Source organism: Simochromis diagramma, unplaced genomic scaffold (assembly GCF_900408965.1).
Source record: "Simochromis diagramma unplaced genomic scaffold, fSimDia1.1 OVJJ01000355.1, whole genome shotgun sequence".
NCBI lineage: Eukaryota > Metazoa > Chordata > Actinopteri > Cichliformes > Cichlidae > Simochromis > Simochromis diagramma.
Window position 1 is genome coordinate 2,796,497 of NW_024387174.1, and position 23,540 is coordinate 2,820,036.

At 42.5% G+C, this 23,540-nt stretch overlaps 1 protein-coding gene across 1 annotated transcript; it reads left to right on the forward strand.

Annotated features, from left to right (window-relative positions):
* The first annotated feature begins 14,364 nt into the window (after window positions 1–14,364).
* Window positions 14,365–21,309, forward strand: LOC120744771 (cytolytic toxin-alpha-like). The gene is made up of 2 exons (XM_040049324.1): window positions 14,365–14,479; window positions 18,299–21,309. Exons 1-2 carry the CDS (start codon window positions 14,380–14,382, stop codon window positions 20,710–20,712), a joined length of 2,514 nt encoding a protein of 837 aa, XP_039905258.1. The 5' UTR covers window positions 14,365–14,379; the 3' UTR covers window positions 20,713–21,309.
* Window positions 21,310–23,540: the final 2,231 nt, after the last annotated feature.

Genomic DNA, 23,540 nt, shown 5'->3' on the forward strand with positions numbered 1-23,540 from the left:
CATCTCTCTTCACTTGCATCCCAGTCACTGAAGCGTTGGAGGTAGTTCGTAAGAGATTACCCCAACCTCAGCAGCAGGACCGCTCTCAGCATCGACCAAGAGTGTTTGAACTGTGTCTTCATTCCACCTACTTCACATACAAGGCTCAGTTCTACAGGCAGAAACATGGGTGTGCCAAGGTTCCCCCAGTTTCACCCACTGTGGCCAAATTGTACATGGAAGAAGTGCAAAAGAGGGCTTTGCTATCCTACCCTGGAACACCACCACCTTACCACAGTTCATGGATCACATTACCTCGGTGGACCAACACACCAGGGAGGATATGAAAACTGACAAGCAGGGCTGGGTTGTTTTCCCCTTTATAAGCACAGGTGCAGGTAGTTAGCCCTTCTTGTTGTGTGAATCTGGAACTATGTGAATCCCTGGTGAGAAGCATTGCTATTTGCCACAGTTCAGGATGAGACAACGAACATCCAAGAATACATTGGGAAGATGGCCCCAACTGACCGAGTGCTCAGTGAATACCTCAGGCAACAGAAACCCAAGAAAGAGGAGGGAGACGAGGAACCATCATGGAAGGACAGGGCCCTGCACGGTATGTACCACCGGCAGATAGAGGAGGTGGCTGATATCCAGAAATCCTACCAGTGGCTGGACAAAGCTGGACTGAAAGACAGCACAGAGGCACTAATCATGGCAGCACAAGAACAAGCTCTGAGTACAAGATCCATAGAGGCTGGGGTCTATCACACCAGGCAAGACCCCAGGTGCAGGCTGTGTAAAGATGCCCCAGAGACAATCCAGCACATAACAGCAGGGTGCAAGATGCTAGCAGGCAAGGCATACATGGAACGCCATAACCAAGTGGCCGGCATAGTGTACAGGAACATCTGTGCCGAGTATAACCTGGAAGTCCCGAGGTCAAAATGGGAGATGCCCCCAAGGGTGGTGGAGAATGACCGAGCTAAGATCCTGTGGGACTTCCAGATACAGACGGACAAAATGGTGGTGGCTAACCAACCGGACATAGTGGTGGTAGACAAACAGAAGAAGACGGCCGTAGTGATCGATGTAGCGGTTCCGAATGACAGCAACATCAGAAAGAAGGAACACGAGAAGCTGGAGAAATACCAAGGGCTCAGAGAAGAGCTCGAGAGGATGTGGACGGTGAAGGTAACGGTGGTCCCCGTGGTAATCGGAGCACTAGGTGCGGTGACTCCCAAGCTAGGCGAGTGGCTCCAGCAGATCCCGGGAACAACATCGGAGATCTCTGTCCAGAAGAGCGCAGTCCTGGGAACAGCTAAGATACTGCGCAGGACCCTCAAGCTCCCAGGCCTCTGGTAGAGGACCCGAGCTTGAAGGATAAAACCGCCCGCAGGGGCGTGCTGGGTGTTTTTTATTTATATATATATATATATATATATATATATATATATATATATATATATATATATATATATATATATATATATATATTCATTCATTCAATATAGGCCATCCAATTAAGGTCAATGTCATGTTTTTAGTTGTTAGAATCTGAAGGAAGGAATATTTTATTTTTTGTTTTTTTGCTTTTCTGGTTTCCCCCTGATGGGTTGCCACCTTAACATGGTCAGGGGGTTTGCGTGCCTTAGTGACGATAAAAGCTAGACCAGCAGAAGCTTAGCCTTCAGGTGGGACACCCAAGTTGGTCAGGCCTTAGGGTAGAGGCCTGACAAAGTGCAATCCAATTACATGACAAAAACCGTTGTCCAGAGTAGGGCAGCCACGATTAGTCGACTATCAAAACCATCACCGATTAATTTAATACTCAGTGCATTATTTGAAGCTTTGTAAGATCCTGAAAGACGCACGAATAAGCAGTAGGATTTAAGAGTGTAATAACTGACTGAAACAGAAGATGGCAGCTGCCGTTAAACTCAAAAGAAGAAGAAGAAGCAGTCTCCGGTATCGTAGCTATGTCCAAGTTTAGGGGCCGCATCCTTCGGAGGCTGCATTTGTAGGCCGATTACGTTACAGCGACGCGACGAAGGCTGTCCAAATTCCTCCAAATGTGGCCGGACTGTTAGAACAGCTTTGAAATTCATATGAGTTGTTCGCACTAAAGTAAAAACCACCATCGCTTCATGCCGATACCCCTTCGGCGCCAGCTGCGGTATCAAGGCTGGAGCTGAACAAAACACCCTGATAACGACTGTGTTTAGACTGTCACACCAGAGAGCCAAAGATAATAATAATAATAATAATAATAATAATAATAATAATAATAATAATGGATTGGTTTTTATATAGCGCTTTTCAAGGCACCCAAAGCGCTTTACAATGCCACTATTCATTCACTCTCACATTCACACACTGGTGGAGGCAAGCTAAGATTAGTAACAAGTATGATTAAATGCATAAAGGTCTATTAACACATAATGTTAGCTACTGTTTCTTCTAATATAATACTCCTGGGAGACTTATGTCATATGGATAACAGTGATCATCCTCTCACCAAAGACTTCTCATCCTGCCTCAATAGTTTTGGCTTTAAACAACACATAAACTTTCCTACTCATACTAAGGGCCATACTTTGGACCTATTTTGTTGCTCTGGACTACTAAGCTGATGAACTACTAATTTCTGATCACTTGCTTCTGTCTTTCAATGTCAAAATGACCTTTTCTATAACCAAGAACCCTCGTACCATTTCTTTTCGGAATATTAAGAAAATCAATCCTGATACTCTTTCTTTTGCTTTTTCTAGTCATTTGCATTTTCATAACCTGCTCACCCAAGAGGACTTAGTTTCCTATTATAACTCTAGTCTCAATAGTATTCTAAGCTCTGTTGCCCCACTCAAAACCAAATCTGTATCATATCATATCATCTGTATCTCAGTCAGCACCCTGGTTCACAGCTGAACTCAGGCTCCTGAAAGCAAAAGGACGACGACTTGAACGCCTTTATAAGAAAACTGGTCTGAATATCCACAAGGAAATGTTTAATAATCATATTACGTATTATAAGGAGTGTATTAATCAGACAAAATCTGCTCACTACTCCTCCATTATCTGTTCAAAAGATGACTCAAACAAGATACTGTTTTCATTGTTCAATTCTTCTTTCAGGTCACCAGATTTTTTTACCTGCTCATCTTTACTCGTCTTCCTTCTGTGATTCTTTAATGTTATTTTTCATTGAGAAAATTCACAAAATACACCAAGACCTGGTTTCCGAGGTTCCATTTAGCTCTTCCTTTGTAATTCCTTTCCCATTACTGTTAGAGTGAATTGTTAAATGTTTGTCATTTTTATGTTTACCATCCATCTCTACATTGTTTAACTGTGGGATGAAAGGAATTCCACAGTCCCCTCCCCAGATTCTCGAGGTTCTGGGTGAGGGGCTGTAGTCTTTTTGATGTAAGCTTTCTGCCCAGCAGGAGGTCTCACACACACACACTCTTACATACATACAGAAGTTCACACATATACATACAATGCCTTGTCTTAGAACCATGGGGGCGTTGCTTTGCTGTGTGAACTGTTTCTCAATAGAGATTGAAAATGTGACGTCATTCAGGGGTAAAACCGCAAAGAATTCTGGGAACTCGTGGCAAGAGGTACTAGCGCACGCAGGCTTTCAATTGAAATCAGTTACACAGCGATAAAAAGAAACACAAAAATGGCAAGAAGCTGTTGTATTATTAACTGCAATAGCCGGTCGCATGACAGCCACGGGAAGCCGACGGGTAAAGAGATCGGTTGTTATCGGATTACATTGTTGAAGAGAAATTGTTCGAGCCATGTTTCCGAAGTAACAAAGAGGCGACGGGTGGCCTGGATTGCAGCCATTCAAAGACCAAATATAACGTCCCAGAACACTCCAGCTCACAGGTTAGTCTGCTCCAAGCATTTCCACAAAGGTCAGTCTGCTGTTGTAGTTAATGCGTCATTTTCATAACATAATTGGTGATATAGGTTACAAGCAAGTCTGGCGCTGAACAGAAATTGTCGCGCTATGCTCCTTTGTTTATTGTGCATAAATAGTGAATTGTCCTGGCACAATATTGCGTTTCGCTTCTGTTATTATGGTACACTGACAAAAACATACTTTTATTCACAGGATAAAACAGTTGTTTTGTATCACTAATTGTCCAGTGCGATTACAACATACAGTATTATTGTCACTGCTACATTTCTGTGATGAACCAGAAATTATTTCCACTACTAATTAATTACCGTTGAGCTCAAAGGTCCTATTAATAAACGGTTAACAAATGTGTATTTATGACGACGATTTGTGAGACTGGTAAACTTATGATACGTACGATGGTCTTTACTTTCTACACGGTGCATTTCAAGCTCCTGCACCCATCCGTCGGTAAACTGTACCTGGGCTTGTTGCAGTGACCTGAAGTTACTAAACTTCATCAATCAATCAATCAATCAATCAATCTTTATTTATAAAGCACTTTTCATACAGAAAAAATGTAGCACAAAGTGCTTTACATAGTTAAAAGCAGCCCACCCCACCCTCCAACGCACTCCCCACACTCTCAATACACATATATCCCCCCACCCCCACCCACACACACATACACACACGCGCACACTTAAAGAGTAAAAATTGGGCTGGGCTCGCATGAGCCAAGTGAGGAAACATTATAACAGAGAGCCGTCTGCACCGGGAGCCGGTCACAGACCGCAGCCTCCGGGCTGGGCACACAGCAGGAGGGAGGCCAAGGAGCCCCCCAACCAGGCTGAGAGGACCCCAGAGACCCAGCAGCCACGGTCGATCACAGCCCCGGTGCAGAGAGCGCCTTCCGAGGAAACACTGGAGATATGGGTAAAATGATAAAATAAATAAGAACAGGATACAATATAAATATAAATATAAATATAAATAGAGTAAGAAGATTAAAAAATGAATAAGAATAAAATCAATAAATATTAGGTAAATCCTAAATTAATAATAGAATAACAGGATAGAATAAATAAGCATAAAAAATAAATAAACGCTAAGTAAAAGCTAAATTAAAAAGGTGGGTCTTGAGCCTGTTCTTAAAAACATGTACGTTCTCTGCGGCCCTGAGCTCCTCCGGCAGGCTGTTCCACAGACGAGGACCGTACCACTGAAAAGCTGCCTCTCCGTGAGTATGTGTCCTGACTTTAGGGACAATCAAAAGGCCAGTACCAGAGGACCTCAGGATCCGCGAGGGTTCGTATGGTAAAAGCAGATCTGAGAGATAAGAAGGCCCAAGACCATTAAGACATTTAAAAACCAATAAAAGAACTTTAAAATCGATCCTGAAACACACGGGGAGCCAGTGCAGCGATTCTAAAACCGGTGTAATGTGGGCCCGCCCTCTGGTCTTCATCAGCATACGAGCTGCCGAGTTTTGCAAAAGTTGTAAAGTTGAAATATTCTTCTTAGGAAGACCAGAGAGCAGGGCATTACAGTAATCAATGCGACTGGTAATAAAAGCATGCATCAGCATCTCTGTGTTGGCCCGAGAGAGAATAGGGCGGACTCTGGCTATATTTTTTAGATGATAAAATCCAATTTTGGTTACATGTTTAACATGTGGGATAAAACCAAGCTCAGAGTCAAAAATAACACCCAGGTTTTTCACTTGTAGCGAAGGGCATAGTGAAAATGCCTCTAATTTAGACAAGAGTTTCTCTCTCTGAGCCTCAGGACCGACAATTAAAACTTCAGTTTTGTCCTGGTTAAGCTGTAAAAAGTTTTCTGCCATCCAAGATCTTATATCCAAGATACAGTTAAAAAGGGCATCCATTGGTCTGGTGTCATCAGGAGACACGGAGATGTACAGCTGCGTGTCATCAGCGTAACTGTGGAAGTTCACTCCATGCCTCCTGATGACACTGCCGAGAGGCAACATATACAAATTAAAAAGTACAGGGCCTAGAACCGACCCTTGAGGCACACCACATGTCATTTTATGGATCTTAGAGGAGCATGTATCCATACTCACCATAAAAGATCTGTCAGAGAGACAGGAAGTGAACCAGTTGTGTACAGCACCAGAGAGGCCCACCATGTGTTTTAGTCTGTTTAAAAGAATAGCGTGGTCCACTGTATCAAAGGCTGCGCTTAGATCCAGTAGCACCAGGACTGAGAGCTTTTGGGCGTCCCAGTTACATCTAAGATCATTTAAAACCTTTAGGAGAGCAGTCTCTGTGCTGTGGTTCACCCTAAATCCAGACTGGAATATCTCCAGGATCTGTCTATCATTGAGAAAATCAGTAATCTGAGTAAAAACAAGTTTTTCTAAGACTTTACTTAAAAATGGTGAGTTGGATACAGGTCTGTAGTTATTAAAATCATTACAATCCAAATTGCTCTTCTTCAGAAGGGGCCTCACCACCGCCGTTTTAAAGGCAGCAGGGAAGACACCCAACTGAAGAGAGCAATTCATCATGTATAAAAGCTCAGCCTCAAAAAATCCATAAAGTGTTTTAAAGAGTGAAGAAGGAATTGGATCTAAAAGACATGTGGTGGGTCTCACTGTGGAGAAAACCTTCTGAAAGTTCTCAGCATTAACCAGGACAAAGCTGTCCAGTGTCTCCTCAGGTACAATCGAGCCCTCAGATGTGTTTACAATCATATCGCGATTAGATAAAATATCAGACCTGATGGCGCTGATCTTTCCCCTGAAGTGGTCTGCAAACTGCTCACAGAGCGAGTCTGTGGGGGTTCTTTTGGAGCTTTTAAAATCAGGGTTAAATAAATGATCTATGGTGGAAAAGAGGACCTTGGGATTATTTTTGTTATTACTGATTATTTTGGTGAAGTATGAATTTCTTGACTTCCTTAATGTATTATTGTACATTTTAAGTTGCTCGGAAAATATTTGATGGTTGATATTATTTTTATTTTTCCTCCACCTCCTTTCTGCTGCCCTGCAATTTCTTTTGAGTTTTTTGACTTCTTCGTTTCTCCAGGGTGATGCATGTTTTACGTTAATCTTTTTGGTGGTGAGTGGAGCAACGGAGTCAAGGCTTTTCTTCAGTTTGCTGTTGAAATGATTAAAAATCAAATCGCAGGGTGCAGGTAAAATCACAGGGGGGCATTCGTCTAAAACCCTGGTAAAATTTGCAGCCACTTCAGAGGTTAGATAGCGCCTCCTCACAGTTCGCACCGAGGTCTCCCGCTGAATAAAACCGGTGATGTTAAAAAACACACAGTAGTGGTCAGAGACAGCCAAGTCAACAACAGAGGACACGCTGGTGGACAGCCCATGGGTGATGACCAGGTCCAGAGTGTGTCCTCTGTTGTGAGTCGGCTGCGTGACGTGCTGGATAAAATCCAAACAGTGAAGAATGTTTAAGAATTCTTTTGTTGCAGGGTCAGAAGGATTATCTATGTGCAGGTTAAAATCACCGGTTAAAATTATCATATTATATTTTGAATGTATGTTTGTTAAAAATTCTGAGAATTCCTTGATAAAAGCAGCACTGTCTTTAGGTGGTCTATAAATTGTGACAGATAAAACTGGAGGGCTGCTGAAAACAATAGCATGGAATTCAAAAGTGGTAAAATGATCAAATAAAATTTGTTTGGTGGTGAGTGTGTTGTTGGTTAAAGATGCAGTCCCACCACCTCTCTTACCACTTCTAATAGAAAAAGAGAAATTAAAATTTGGTGGGGAGGCCTCAGTGAGAACAACTGGTGCATCCGAGCCCAGCCATGTTTCAGTTAAAAATAAACAGTCAAGTTTATTATCTAAAATTAAATCATTAATAATAAAAGACTTGTTCGACAGAGAGCGTACATTTAAAAGTGCCATACTGATTGAGACTGGTGGATTATTGACAATAGAGTTGAATGGATGTTGATATTTTTGAAGAGGCCGGAGGTTATTAATGTTTTTGGAGTTACTGGATTTATGATAATTCTGTTGCTCTCTGTTTGTGATTATGACGGGTATTGTGTTGACTGTGGGAGAGAAAGGTCGTAAGTCCAGAGTTTTGTGTATTACTGTTAAAAGTGGAACAAATATAGGAGCTGGGACCAGGGGAACATCAGTCAGTGGCAGACAGTGGCGATGTGCGGGAGTGCTGTACGCCAAATGCCAAATTGGCGGACAACAAACGGCGTCCCCAGGCATTGAGGTGGAGCCCGTCTGCCCCAAAAAGATGCCTCCTCTCCCAGAAGGCATCAAAGTTGTTAATAAAACCCACGCCGTGGGAGATACAGGCAGAGGAAAGCCAGGTGTTAAGGCTGAGCAGCCGGCTGAAACGGCCTATCCCTCTGCCACAGGTGGGGGTGGGCCCAGAGATAAAAGCACTCACCTGCAACTGACCAAGGAGGCTGAAGAGTTCGAGGAAGTCCAACTTCAGCAGGTCAGATTGCTGTTTGGGGATGTCATTGGTGCCGATGTGGATGATGAGCCGGTTAACCTGTGGGTGGGATGCCAGAATGTTGGGAATTCTGTCCACTATGTCAACAACAGTGGCTCCCGGGAACGACAGCGTGAGCGCCCCCCTCATCCGCACGTTCCTGACGATGGAATCCCCGAGGACCAGCGTGGAGAGAGGAGGTGCCACCGAGGGCTGTTGGCCATCTGAGACGCCCGCGCCGCGACACCGGGGGTGTTCAGATGGAGATGCGCCAGCCGGACTGCGTGAGTGACTCCCAGGTAGCCGCGCCGTGGGTCCTCTTCTCCGAGGAGCCGGGGTAAAGCACAGCTCTCCGCGGTGAGTTTGCACCACAGCGTCGGGTTGCCCGCCGCGGCTCCGGGGGCGTAGTGGTGGAGATGGCGCAGACCTCAGCGACACAGCGGGATGGCGAGGGCTAGCGGTCAGAGGAGGAAAGTCCACAGGATCCAGGACATTGAATTTATTCTCCAATACTACCGCACCGGAGGGGTGAGGGTGCGAGAGACGGATCCTCCTACCCCCTCTGCAGCCACCACGCGTCTCAACCATGGTCCATGGCGCTGGTTGGAGTGGAGTGGAGCTGACCAGAGCCTTGGGTCTGGCCCCTAGCTGAAACCAGGAGTTCTCGTCCTTGGCAGAAGCACCAGCGACGCAAGTTGAGAGCCTGTGTTGACTGTTGGCGGGATCTTGGGACACAGCAGCTGGATGGTGCACTGTGTCGGCTAGCTCAGCGCTAGTAGCGGTGGTTTGAGCTTTGCCAAGGAGGATCGTGTCAAGTTCGCATTCAGCCCCCTGGATTTGGTATAGCGTGGATATCCTTTGTTCCAGCTCGATCACTTTTTGGCTCAGGTTGATGCAGCTTTCACAGCTGGATGTTGAGGTAAGTGGTGCCATTCCGGAATCAGTGCAAAGCACTTCGTATTCATAAAACTAGCTTCGGCTATCCAAATCTGGCGGCTAATCAAGCAGACACCAACAGCTTCGCTGTTTCAACAGCTACCACGTTTTCCCCACAGGTACAGCTATGGCGCGTGTGGTTCTTGGAGTGAGTGTATGCACTCACTCCAAGAACCGTATAATTATAAATATGAGCGTGGTGAAAGTTGGGCAGCACGCTAACGTCTTTTGTCCCTCTGTGTGCTCGTAAGGGTCTGACCCTTTCACTGTTTTGTTTTTTTGTGTCCCGTTTGGATCTTTACCATCAGAATTGTTGTCTTAAGGCCAAGAAAGATGCCAAGCGGATTTATTTTACCAAGTGGATCATCATGGCCTTGCCATATTGGTCCATTTGATTGACCTTTATTATAATTATGAATTTTCAGTTGCTACAAACGGGACAGACATGACTGGGGGATAGGACAGGGAGAAAGAATGAAAGAAAGAGAGGGAGAGAAAGAAAACCAAATGGGAGAAGAGACGGTGAGAAGGGGGGGAAGAAAGAAAAAAAAAAAACCAACAAAAAAAAAACACCTGGGTCACCTGTATGGAGAAAAAAAACAGAAGAGAAAACAAACAACAAAGAGCAACATAATAAAAAAAAAAAAGCACCATCACAATAAACTAGCTAGCAGTAGATAACAGTAGATACTAAATAATAAACGATATTGTGCATCACGCAAGATAGACAGCGCACAATGTGCTTTGAGGCAGCAGCCAAGAAAGCTTTAGTCCGCGTCTGTGAATACCCGTGTGTACACCTGTGTGCATACCTGTGTGGATCAGCATGCTTGCATTCCAAAGGTTTCTCCATGTAACGATCTGCTAGGGAGTGTGGGGAGCCACAGCCCCGTCCTCCAGGGCATGAAGCAGGTATGGAGGAGATCAAGACTCCAGACATCCAGAGGCCCCCAGAACACAAGAGACCAAGGAAGACCAACAGAGGGGCAGCCGCGCCACTGTCCCAGTAAGAGCTGAGGAGAGTCCCAGATGAGGGCTTTCACTGGTTTGATTTTTTTTCCTCGTATCTTTTCTTTGACTTTTCATCAAGTCTGTCTTTGTACGGACCGGCATTGTTCTCCTTCGTTTTGTACAGAACTTTTTGGGGGGCAAAGAAAAAGCAAGAATTTATTGGAACCGAAGAATGAACGTTTTGCGGTGCTGCAAACGCTTGCATTTGATGCAGGTACTTGGATTATTTTGCCACGAGTTGCCGGCATGCAATGCGCGAAAGTCACGTGGTCTGTCAATCTCTATAAAAGGCAGCAGGAGGAGGCCGGATTTGAGGTAATTTTCGTGGTGGACACAGACGAGGCCTTCCTTGCGCAAGTAATCGATCAATCGCTGACTGTCTTGTTTTCTTTCATGATGAATAAGTCTCTAGAACTAGCGGGGCTTGTGGAAACACAGACTCAACAATTACACTGTTTTTCTGCCTTCCAACTTCCCTCTACTGAGAAGCTCCTTCAGTTCAGAACTGAAGAAGCTTCTTGGATGAGAGGTGAAACGTCTTCAAGTAACTTAAAGAAGTCCAGACGCTTTTCTTTGCAAGCTCCTTTGATTATCCAGGACCAACAGTTTCTCTGTTACTATCAATAACTCGCCAGTCTCCGTTTCTTCTTCAGTGAAAAGTTTGGGTGTCATCCTCGGCAGTACTCTAACTTTCAACTCACACATTAATAATGTTACTCGGTCTGCATATTTTCACTTGCGCAACATTGTTTTTGGTTTTTTTGCCTGTCCCGTTTGGCTCTTTTGCCATCAGAATTATTGTCTAAAGGCAAAGAAAGATGCCCAACGGATTTACTTTACCAAATAGACCATCCCAGCCTTGCCGTAATGGTCTATTTGATTCACCTTTTATTGTTTATTTTATTTCATTTTCACTTGCTAAATACGGGACAGACTTGAATGAGGAAAAGAAAAGGGAGAAAGAAAGAGGGAAAGAAAAAGAGCGGGGAAGAGGGACGGGATAAAGTGCAAAAAAACAAAAACCAACAAAAAGTAATACATCTATCAATCACCTGGATCACCTGTTGAGAAACAAGTGGAAACAAGCAGAAGGATGTCATGGTCCTGGGTCGGTGACCCAGCGCTTTTAGTTTGTTATCATTTTCTAGTTGATGATGATGGTTTGAGTTCTATGTGTTATATTCGGTCTGCCTTTGAGTCTGCGTCTGTGTCTCTGTCTGTCTATGATGTCACCCCGTCTGTTTGTGAAGCTGTCTGTTTAGTTCTGTGTCTTGTTTGGTTCCCCGTGTCTGAGTTTCCTGTTTTATTGTGAAGGTCTCTGTCTGATGTGAGTGTGTTCAGATTACATTTCCCCTGTCCCGTCAGCTCTGATTCCTCCCAGCTGTGTTGCCCTCCTGTCTCTCATCCCCTGATTACTGGTGTGTGTATTTAAGCCCTGTGTGTTCTCCTGCCTGTTGCCGGTTCGTCTGTGTTACTTGGTGTCCTGCTCGTCGTCCCTTTGTCGTATGCGCCCAGGTCTGTTATTTTAGTTCTCCCAGTTTAGGTGTTTTCAGTTATTTGTCATGCCCCACTGCTTGTTTGCCACTACACCTTGTAAATAAACTTCACTAGCATTTTCATCCACTGCTTGCATCTTGGGTCCTCCTTCCTCCACACCACACGGCTCGCCTTACCAGCCGTGACAAAGGAAAAAAAAGAGCAGCATAATAAACAACATCACGATGATCTATGTGAATATAACAGTAAATACTAAATATTTGGGGCGACCGAGGCTCAGGGGGTTGGGAAGCGTATCTGTAACCGGAAGGTCGCCGGTTCGATCCATGGGCTCTCTGTCCTGGTCGTTGTGTCCTTGGGCAAGACACTTCACCTACCGCCTACTGGTGGCCAGAGGGGCCGATGGTGCGATATGGCAGCCTCGCTCCTGTCAGTCTGCCCCAGGGCAGCTGTGGCTACAACCGTAGCTGCTTCCACCAGTGTGTGGATGTGACAGTGAATGAATAGTGGCATTGTAAAGCGCTTTGGGTGCCTCGAAAAGCGCTATATAAATCCAATCCATTATATTAAACATTATTGTGCAGCACGTAAGATCGACAGCGCACAGTGTGCTTTGAGGTAGGAGCCTCAAAGCACCTACCGGGTGATCACCCGTGTGTACACCTGTGAGCATGGACGCGCTTGTTTTTAAAAGGTTCCTTCATGTAATGATCTGCTAGAGGGTGTGGGGGGGGGGGCCACAGCCCCGTCCTCCAGGACATGAAGCAGGTATGGAGGAGATCAAGACTCCAGACATCCAGAGGCCCCCAGAACACAAGAGACCAAGGAAGACCAACAGAGGGGCAGCCGCGCCACTGTCCCAGAAAGAGCTGAGGAGAGTCCCAGATGAGGGTTCACCCAGCAGCTGTCGGTTTTCTGTTTTGTCATGGGGACAAAAGAATTGGGGTTTAATAAAAGGCAGCTAAAGGAAGCTTTTATTGGCACAGGTTGAAAACATGCAAAATCCACACAGAAAGATGTTCTGTGATATCGAGATTAAACCCACAGGTTTCTTTTTGTGATGCAGGAGTCTTGTTAGCGTTTAGCTCAAAGCACCACAGTGGCTTTTATTACTATTGCCCACACTGTTAGTTTGGTTTCACTAAAACAACTTTCTAGAAGTTGCACCATTTCTCAGAAATCAGCCTGATACTCTGCTGCACATCTTTCTGTTAATGAGTAAAGGTCAGGTGGAGTTTGTCCCTTGCAGAGATTATAAAGGCAGAAAGCACAGGATGAGGTCAGAGGATCCCACAGCTTTCTCCTGTGAGTACACCAAGGTTTTCTTTTTGTCTCCAGGTGGAAGTGCATATATGGACTTAGCTCTGGGTCCGTTATGTATTATAATAATGGACAAACTACTAATGCATACTGAACTGTATTCTAGGAACCAATGAACTGATGCTACAGTTACAGTAATGTGTTGTCTTCTTATGTTAAAAGTAGAGGAGAGGCTTTTAAGATTGAAGATGTGTTAGAGTGCAGAATGTAAGAAGTTAAATTCTAATAAAGCAGAGATAAAGGAAAAACATTAATCTGAAGGTCAACAGTGCGCATGTTTAAACAGAAAAATAAACAGGATGGCAGCTTTATACAATGTATCATCGATTGTCATGAATTGATTAATGTGGAATTTCTTACTAAATATATAAGTTGGGCAATAAGAAAATAATTTAATATTATCTGCATAACCTGTGCATTAACTATGAGAACAAGGTGAAGCATAAAAATTTAGGACACAAAAGCAAAAGTATCTCTCTCAGGCTTATCACATCCAACTCTCTTATCAGAGTTCCTCCCCAACAATAACAATTAAGGGTAAACACCAAGGTTAAAAAATAACGCAGTAAAGTTGTGTAAGGCAAATAACTTTCCACTGACAGCATAATAATTTTATTTTAATATCTGACTCAAACTGAGGACTTAGCTCTCCAGCCACAGTCAGTACTCCAAGTACTGTAACAGTAACTTTTTTACCAACACCAGCGATTTCTATCCAACGCACACAGCTTGAACTGAGAAATGAAACATTCCTTCTACATAAATGAGAACTTTGACTGGCAGGAAATGTGCTGAAAGCCGACATACAAATAGTTAGAATTTTCTTAGGCACTTCTCATTTAAAGGGAGCTAATTAGAATTATTAAACAATGTGTGAGATGTTTCCAAAAGTAATTTTACTATAAGTAAGTTAGTAAAGCATTTTTAATCAAAAAATCTTTTGAAAAATCTCACATAAAACCCTTATTAACTAGGACAGTTAATGAAGTGTAAGAAACCAAATTAAGAATGACTGACAAACACTTGGTCTGAATACTAACAGGAAGTCTGTTTCAAAGATGAAGTAAAAGTAACCCTGAAGAAATATTTTGTGAAGGAGCGGAGCATCAATCAAATTCAGTAAATTTGTAGCAGGACAAAGAGAAATGAGTTAAATATGCTAAGATTAAAGAGTGTGAGGATGGTTAGTAGTACGAATGAGAACATGAACAAACAGAAGAGAAACAAACTAACAAGCTGTTCATTTGGTCCTGTTCAGACTGAGCCATGGACTCTGAATCTAGCAGTACGATGGAGGTGGCGGCACTCGGCCGGCCTTTCAGTCTTGGGATGCTGTATGACTGCCGCAAAGACTCACTGATCCCAGGTAAGAATTCAATATATAGATTATACAGATATATTTTTTCCAGAAAAGAAAAAAGTGACATGACAACACAGTTAGCCAATAAATACTTTGCAGCTTTGTTGAACAAATCAGGTGCTGATAAAACACCAAGTGTCTGCTAGTTCAGGTACAGTGGGAGAAAAGAAGTCAGTGGGGAACAAGAAAGTATCAGCATGGGACAACATTTATAATATGAGCAGAGGGGTGGTCCTGCTGGAACATAATGTAGTGATGCTCTGCCATTTTTATCCAGAAGTAAAATATGGAGTGCTGAAATGTAGTTCTCACTTTAAGAATATTTCATGCAAGAAAGTTAATAAAAACACAATTTAGTAACAGTCTGTGCCAACACAAAACCACAGAACATACACACACACAAAAATCTACTGTTGGCATTTACCAAAGAGGCACTGAATCAGTTTTGTGGAGGAAGTAGTTGATGACGCATTTTGCCCATGGAAGTCCTTTGGGTGATTTAACAATCCACCTAATGATATACAAAGATGCAGTCGGTTCATTTCAATAATTACTAAAAGCTGCTCAAATTAGTGGCTCAGAAACAAGCAGCCAATGAGGAAGCAAATTATGTCCAAACAAAATAATATAGTCAAACACAGCCCTCCCTTTGTTAATGAGCACAGTTAGTGTGCAGTGTGTAATTATGCAAGTTGTGCTTGTTTTTCTGCAGGTTGTGAGGTGGCAGGAACTTATTAGTTGATGTTATGTATTTAAGACATTTAACTGATAAAACTCAGTTTAATTAACAGCTGCATTTTGACATTTTAGTATGGTATGTAATCTGTGTGCAGAAATCCAGCTAAAAACCTGAAACTTTAGTTCAGTTCAAGTTACAATATAATCCGAGTATTATCCCTGAGGAGCAGAAGAGGACTTATCTCTAAACACTCATTGTGAGGATGGAGTGAAGAGTTACAGGACTCCACTTTAAGCTGTGACCCATCACACTTATACACCAACTATCACAAACCCCACAATCAAAATAATATGTGCCTCTTTCAGCATCAAAAGTTAGCATTAGACTTAGTAAACCTTAGAAAATCATGTTTGTGTGACTGAATTAAATATTCTCCTTTAATGCTGTGAAAGAGAAATTCTTTCAAATACAAAGCAATAAGGCCAGCCACCAAAACATCCGTGTCTACGTCTTTCCGTTTTAAAACTGACACTGTGCCTCTTCCTTAAGGCAAAGGACATGGATGCAGTTACTTTTATAGATCATGTGCATTTGTAGGACTTTTTCTTTCAGAGCCAACAAGGAATATAAAATACAAAATGCATGCAGGTAATCACAGTATTTTAGAGACGATGGATTTACAGTATTTAACATTTCATAATCAACACAAGTGAAATTATCCAGAACACCGCAAAACACCATGGATCACATTCATGTAGTTTGTTTTTCATCCTGCAAATCTGTAATATACAACATTCAAATGTCAGTTAAACTGCTACAATTAATCTAATTTTATTAAAGTTAATTGAAAGTCTTTTTATTTATTTTTTTTCAAGGAAAACTTCTGTTTGTTTTAGTTTTTTTCTCCATTTAGTTTTTGCACCAAAATGTGATTCAGTTTAATAACAGATCATTGGTTAACAGAAGTTTTTCTACTAGTGTTTTGTTGATTAGTTGTAGAGATGAGGGGATTATATATGTGTTGTGAAGTTTCCCAAACAAGAAGGAAATTCTAGATATGTTTGAATGTTCCTCAGAATATACGCAGTTTAGTTGGATTGGAAGACTTTTTTTTTAAAGAGACAAAACAAATATCTCCACCTCGTCCCCTCAGCTTTAACCTTCCTGCCTTGTCTCCACTTTTCCTTTGAGAAAGGGCACAACAGTATGCTGCTGGTTGGACCTATGAATATCTGTATGGGAAATGTGCCCCATTATTCAGATCCAGCGATCCCAAAGCTGCTTTCTGCAAAAACATACTAGAACAGTAAATCCAGAAACTATTTTTCAGCTGGTGAGACAGTTCATCCCATCCCAGTAATTATGCTAGCCTTTTTTTTCTTTTAACTTCCACTCCAGATGGTAAATGGCCTGTATTTGTACAGTGCTTTATTAGTCCCTAAGGACCCCAAAGCGCTTTACACACCCATTCACACACTGGTGATGGCAGCTACATTGTAGCCACAGCCACCCTGGGGCGCACTGACAGAGGTGAGGCTGCCGGACACTGGCGCCACCGGGCCCTCTGACCACCACCAGTAGGCAACGGGTGAAGTGTCTTGCCCAAGGACACAACGACCGAGACTGTCCAAGCCGGGGCTCGAACCGGCAACCTTCCGATTACAAGGCGAACTCCCAACTCTTGAGCCACGATCTTGATTGCTGAAAGCTGTGGAGCAAAACATTTACTTCAAAGATTTTATTTTGTCAAATAATAAAAATTAATAACTTACTGGATGCTGACCCTCCTGTTTTTACTCATTCAGGCTTCTCTCCTGTTCATCCACTTAAGTTACATGAAGTTGAAGATTTAGCAAAAATATGAGATATTTTTCCTTCCTATATTTTGTGCTGTTTTTGTTGCTTTGCTCTATGAAATACCTTGAATGAAAACGTGGACACTGGCATCCTCAAAGAAGTGAACTTTGTCCTTTGGAGATGGTCTTGTCTCATTGAGGTGGCTCTTCACATTTAGGACAGAGAAGACAGATGGTTTGAAAGAGGAGTAAATGAAGCCATTTACGTCCACTGTGAGTGACCATCTTTGAACAGAGGGCGGGGCTTACAACACCAACTGTCTGCCATCTATAATCCAGCTCTGAGGTCTTTCCCAGACGCCTTAACGCCCACTCACACCCTGGGCCATCTGACCTCAGGAAATCATATGATAGGGTGGGGCCAGGTTGAGCTCACCCGAAACCCTGGCTGATTGTGACTCACACCCATTTTTACGCCTTGACTTGTGTGATTAGGTGGAGGATCATTAGGGGGTCCATGTCCCTATCAGGTGGGGGGGGACACTCCCACTAGGTTTAAATCTGAGACTCTCCACCATTTGACCTTAGAACTGAAGAAGCTTCTCAGATGAGAGGTGAAACGTCTTCAAGCAACTTAAACAAGTCCAGACGCTTTTCTTTCCAAACTCCTTAGACAACTGTGTACTTTTTAAAAATAAATTATATTATTTAGGAACGTTTAAAAGGGAGGCTGTGGATAAGATGGAGGAGTGAATCTTTTGTTAGACTGGTGAATTGATCCCCAGATCCTCTAGCTCACACACAGTATATCAGTGTAAAACTTTCTTGCTGTTGAGGTTAAACTACATAGAACAGAAACGACTGAGATCTCAGCTGTTGCTGTGCTGTTACCCATGAAAAAAGATCACTCTGCCTATAACATGTTTAAGGAGTTGATAAAGGAACTGTATTATGAACTGACTCAGGATTTATGGACAAGGGAGAATAGACAGACGTGGTTTATAAGGTTCCAAATTATCAGCACTTGTGATTATACATCGTGAAGAGACTGTTGCAATAATTTTATTATCTATAATAATCTCCATGTTCAGGAAGTTCAACTTGAGTTCTACTTCTTTTAAATACTGTTTAAAAAATTAATATTACTCCCACTGCAATTTATTTATACAATAATAATAATAATAATAATAATAATAATAATAATAATAATAGCAGCAACCTTCTGGTATTTTAGTGTATATAGTAACAATCTGTACACAGTGTAGTATTTTGGCTTTTTTTCTTCACATCTTTTTTTTCTGTTTTCATTTTCCTAGTGTGGGATTAAATGAAGTCTGTCTGTCTTTGCAGGAATGACTCTGTGGGATCGTGATGTCCTGATGAAAGATGTTGGAGAAAGACCGCAGGCCTCTAATGAGTTTGAAATTGTTGCATCTGAATCAATTTCAGACAAATCTTCAGCTCTAAATGTTAATGCTTCACTGAAGGCAAGTTTCTTGGGTGGACTGGTTCAGGTTGATGGATCTGCCAAATATCTGAATGATAGTAAATCTTCCAGAAATCAGGCCAGAGTAACACTGAAGTACAAGGCAACCACAAAGTTCCAGGAGCTGTCCATGAATCATCTTGGAAGGGACAATGTGAGACATTCATATGTTTTTGATAAAGGCTTAGCAACACATGTAGTCACAGCTATTCTTTATGGAGCACAAGCTTTCTTTGTGTTTGACCGTGAAGTTTCTGAACACGAAGATCATCAAGATGTTCAGGGCAACTTGAAGGTGATCATCAACAAGATTCCCTTACTTTCTGTAGAGGGTGAAGGTTCCCTGAAGATGGAAGACAAGGACAAAGAAAGTGTTCATAAATTCTCCTGCAGGTTTTATGGAGACTTCTGTCTTCAAAAACCACCAACAACCTTTCAAGATGCAATAAAAGTTTACCAAAGCCTGCCAGGATTACTGGGAGAGGAAGCTGTACCAGTGAAGGTCTGGCTGCTGCCACTGACAGTTTTAGATTCTTCTGCTGCTAAACTCGTCCGTCAGATCAGTACAGGATTAGTTCAAGAAGCACAGACAGTCCTGGAGGACTTCAGTGAGCTGGAAATGAGGAGCAATGATGCACTGAGAACCAGCACTGCACAGCAGTTCCCACAGATTGGTAAAAAAATGAAAACTTTTAAAGAAATGTGCTCTGAGTTCAAGCTGGATTTCCAAAAGTCTTTGGCCAAGAAGCTTCCATCAATCAGAGGAGGAGGAGAAAAGGAAGCTGAGCTTGCAGAGATCCTGAAGAAGAGACATTCTTCACCTTTCAGCAGCAAAAACCTGAACGAGTGGATGGACTGTAAAGAGAGAGAAATCTACACTTTAATGTCTTTTACCAGGATGATGAAAAACACCAAAATCATCTCGTCTCAAAATGATCTGTACAAGGAAAGTCTGAGTGCAGAGCATGTTGTGTGTTTTGTTTTCACCTCTCTGGGAAAGGATGAACCGTACCTCTCAGCTTTATCAAGATACTTAAAAGGAAAAACCAACCCAGACCTTCAAGATCTTCACACTCATGATGTAGAGAAGGAACAATGGTACGCCTCAAAAGAAGTAACAGCTGAAATGAGGAGAAAAGCAAAACTCTTCAGTGATTTTGCAGAGGCCAACAAGGAAAACAAGAACATGAAGTTCCTGACAGTGGGGTTAACTAATGAGACCCAGGAAGGTTCCAGCATCCACCTTTATAAAGGTGGATTTGCTGTCAGTGAGAACTTTGAGCCTCCTTCAAAGCCTGAAACTGTAACAGCAGCTGACATAAACCACAACAGTGTGACACTGAAGATTTCTCCACCCAGATTTGGAGCAGAGAACATCACCTCCTACTCTGTTGAGTACTGTGTCAGTGGAGAGGATGGATGGCAGCAGAAGACAGAAGCAAAGGCTGAAGAAGTCACAGTGAGAGATCTGAAGCCAAACACAGAGTATGTGTTCAGATGCAGAGCAGTGACCTCAGAAGGTGTCGGGCCGGCTAATCAAGTTTCTATTAAAACAACAGAAAGTTTGACACTGAAAAAGAAAGTCCTCAGAGTAAGAAAGCAGCTCGAGGCTTTAGTTGAGAATCTGCAGGAGCAGGTGAAACTTGGGTTACGCAGGCTTAAGGTGAAAAAAGAGACAATTAAGAAATGTAAAGAACATGAAGCAGAGATCAGCAGAAATGAGAACTTTGAGTTTGAAGTTACTGTCAAAAAGTCTGTTCAGGTGGACATTTCTGGGACTGGAAACTACAGCACCAACTGTCAGCAGTGTCATGTCACCTGTCACTATCCCTGTCCCACACCAAAGGATGCAGATAAAAGAAAGTGCCCAGCAATGGGACCAGATGGATACTGTACTCAGTGTCCAGGCAAATGTATTTGGAATGTACACTTTAATCAGAAGTACAGATGGGAGTACAAAGATATTAAAAAAAAAAGAACAATGAAAGAGCTGAAAGAAAAGTATGAGAGAGACACAGGAGAGAAGATGACTGTTCAGAAAGTGATTGATAAACTGAATGCTGAGTATAAAAGTTTGCAGGCTGACGTAGTGAAACTGATGGAGAGATCTGCCAAGTGTCTGAACAGACTCAAAGAGATAGCACTGAAGCCCAACCCTCTGTCTACTCTAGAGTACATCGACATGCTTATTGAAGAAGAGAAATCTGAGGGCAAACCAGGCTGGAAGAGACGAGTTGAGTCTCTGATGTCCATGAAGGAAAAAGCAGAGACAAAATAGAGCAAGACAAGAAATTCCTTCACTGAACATTCATGTGATCACAAAGAAGAACAAAGAAAAGGTCGAGACCAGTTTGAACTGAGACGATAAAGATCTGAACTCAGTCGATGAAGACAAACGACACGTAAAAAATCTCATATTTACTGTTTGCTGCCTGATAAGATCTCATTTTAAAACTGATTTATCTTTAACATAGAAGTGTGATTATGTTTTATTGGACATTAAAATGTTCAACTTTTAACATTTTCCTTTCAGCTTCTTTATATTCTTTACGTTTGATCTAATATTAAGTTTATTTTCTCAGTGACTCCTGATGTTGATGTTAATGGACTTTTTAATGTGTTGATTTTTATGCTTTTATTTAAAAAGTGTAATTTTACTTTTTGTTTCCTTTCCTGTAATTTTCCTGGATTTTTCTGGATTTTTCTGTTGCTTCATAAAACACAGCAAATGTTTATCACACATATGAGAGCAGCTGTTTTATCATCTGTGTGAGGGGACGTAGTTTTTTGCTTCCTGTGCACTCGTGCTGCCGGTGTGTTAGCTTTATCTAAGTAAAACCCTTTGCTGGAACAAAGAGACAATCCACTGCAGGGGCAAAACAAGATGCAAGACACCAGAGCTCTTTGTGTGATCTCGTGCACAAGGGAGACGACTGAGACCGAGCCTTTTAGCTTGAACCCCAGTCGCTCTCGTCTGCTCCCTGGTAGCACTGCTTGTGGTTACATGAATATGCATAGGTTCATTAACATATGACATCTTAAACAGACATATGTGTGAACAAAGAGTACTTGTCTGTGTGTGCATGTGTGTGTGTAATGGGTATGTGTAGGTGTGTGTGTGGGTCAAAATATGACCCTGTGAACGCCTCCTCAGAAAGCTGGCACGAGGAGTCCAGCGGTCCACCTAAAGAAAAGGCTCTTGTACTCAAACAGATACAGATGTGTCTGCCGTACCATATATCAGAAAGAGAAGATACAACCTCTCTCATGACCCTAGGGTGTATGTGAGGTATGCCAGAACACTCTGGAAAAGGAGTGAACGTCCTCCCATCTCATAGCACACAGAGGTCGTGTCCAAATTCATGGGCTGCGTCCTCCTGAGGCAGCATTTGTAGACCGATTACGTCACAGCAACGCGCAGAAGGCTGTCCAAATTCGTAGACTCCTCCGAATGCAGCCGACAAATGCGTCCTCCTTTTCCCCGAATTTGAAGGATGGGTTGGGTGTGTCCTTCGTGGCCTACCATATCCCAGAATTCATAGCGCGGCCCAGCCAAACTCCAGTTTCCAACAATGGCAGCCGCTACTAAGTTTTAAAATTACTCACACTAATCTTTCTGGGTCACAAAATAAACTTTTAACATATTTTCAGGCGAGAAAGTAGCTGTGTAAACATCAAATATCTGCTCAGTTTATCAAGATATCGCATATTTGCAAAAGTGTTTCGACGTTTTCAGAGGCATCTGCTACCCACCAGCTCGATAGCTAGCCGGGAGCTCGAGGGTTACTGATGCGGCTGAGAACGGCACAACACATCATTTTTAGATCACCGCGGAGTTTCGCTACTCAGGTTAAACGTAATATATAAGTCACTTAGACAACCTACAAACGATATTGTTGGGCTTTTTTCAGTGTTTTGTTTGTTCGTGAGTAAATCGGTTTGGCTGAGATTAAAGTTATTAGATTAGATAAAATAAAACTCCTTTGTTTTCACACAGCTGAATAAACATCAAACAGAAAACTGATTAAACAGAAGTGTGAGACGGTCGAGAATTTACGCCAGTGTCCTGTTATATTTTAGATAGCAAGGAGCAGACGGCTCTGGGTGGTCTTGGGTTGATTTGTGCCATTTTTCATTGTTCGTTTACACGCCATTTGCACTGTGTTGAATGGAATATAGCGAAAGTCTGCAAAAAAAAGTTCGGTCACATTTACTGTTAAAATTTCAGTATGACTTCCGGAAATTAGCTTCAGTGGCTAAGCTAGCGATAAACGTACACTATTGTGCTTAGTGGTCGATTTGTGCCCATTAAAACCCATTATAAACGCTTTTTTTTATTGCAGAATTTTTAAAATTAACGTCCGGGTGATGGCTTAACTTTCGGTTTCATTTTGCACTAGAGGCCTTAGAATTGTAATTTTTTTATTTGGCCACCGGGTGGCGCCATTGCTCCACCTTTGACGCCTACTCGAACATCCACCTTTTCCAGCGGTCTGCTCGAGACAGACACCCGGAAGAGGCACACTGATTCCCCGCATGCAGCAGCAGCTTGGGCCGCTGCTCGTTTGGGACCATTTCTGACCCCAGATCGGTTAGACGGTGCATTTTTTTTTTAATCAACAGGAAATGACGTATTTGTTGTCACGTGGTATCGGACGTGTGTGCTGGAAATACGGAGACCGAACAATATGCCCCGCGGCTGCGCGAGGCACACCCGCGATTGAGGCACTCCTCCTGGGAAGCAGCAGACGCTTCGCCCCCTGGGGACCATTTTCTGGTCCTAAAAAAAAAATTAAAAGTCGATCGAAATAAATGTTGGTGCCAATCTTTGATCCATCTAAAGGCCTAATTATAATAACAATCAAATATTATTTCAAATGTTTGTTTTTTTTAAATATTTAGTTTTTTGTTTTTTGGGGCAAAAAAACAGGGCACTCATGTAATACAACTGGGATTTAAAGGGTTAAAACAACGAAAATGTAATTAAAACTTTATATGAATATTTCAGGGAGAAGTAGTTTTAAAAGACTGACCAATTTAAAGTGGAAAAAAAATGAATATAAATTTTTTACAGTGCACTTTTTGGGGAATTGTCCTTTGGATGCA

Coding starts and splice junctions, on each gene's coding strand:
- LOC120744771 (XM_040049324.1), top strand. CDS start 14,380: ATGGACTCTGAATCTAGCAGTACGATGGAGGTGGCGGCACTCGGCCGG. Junction 14,480..18,298: donor CAAAGACTCACTGATCCCAG/GTAAGAATTCAA, acceptor CTGTCTTTGCAG/GAATGACTCTGTGGGATCGT.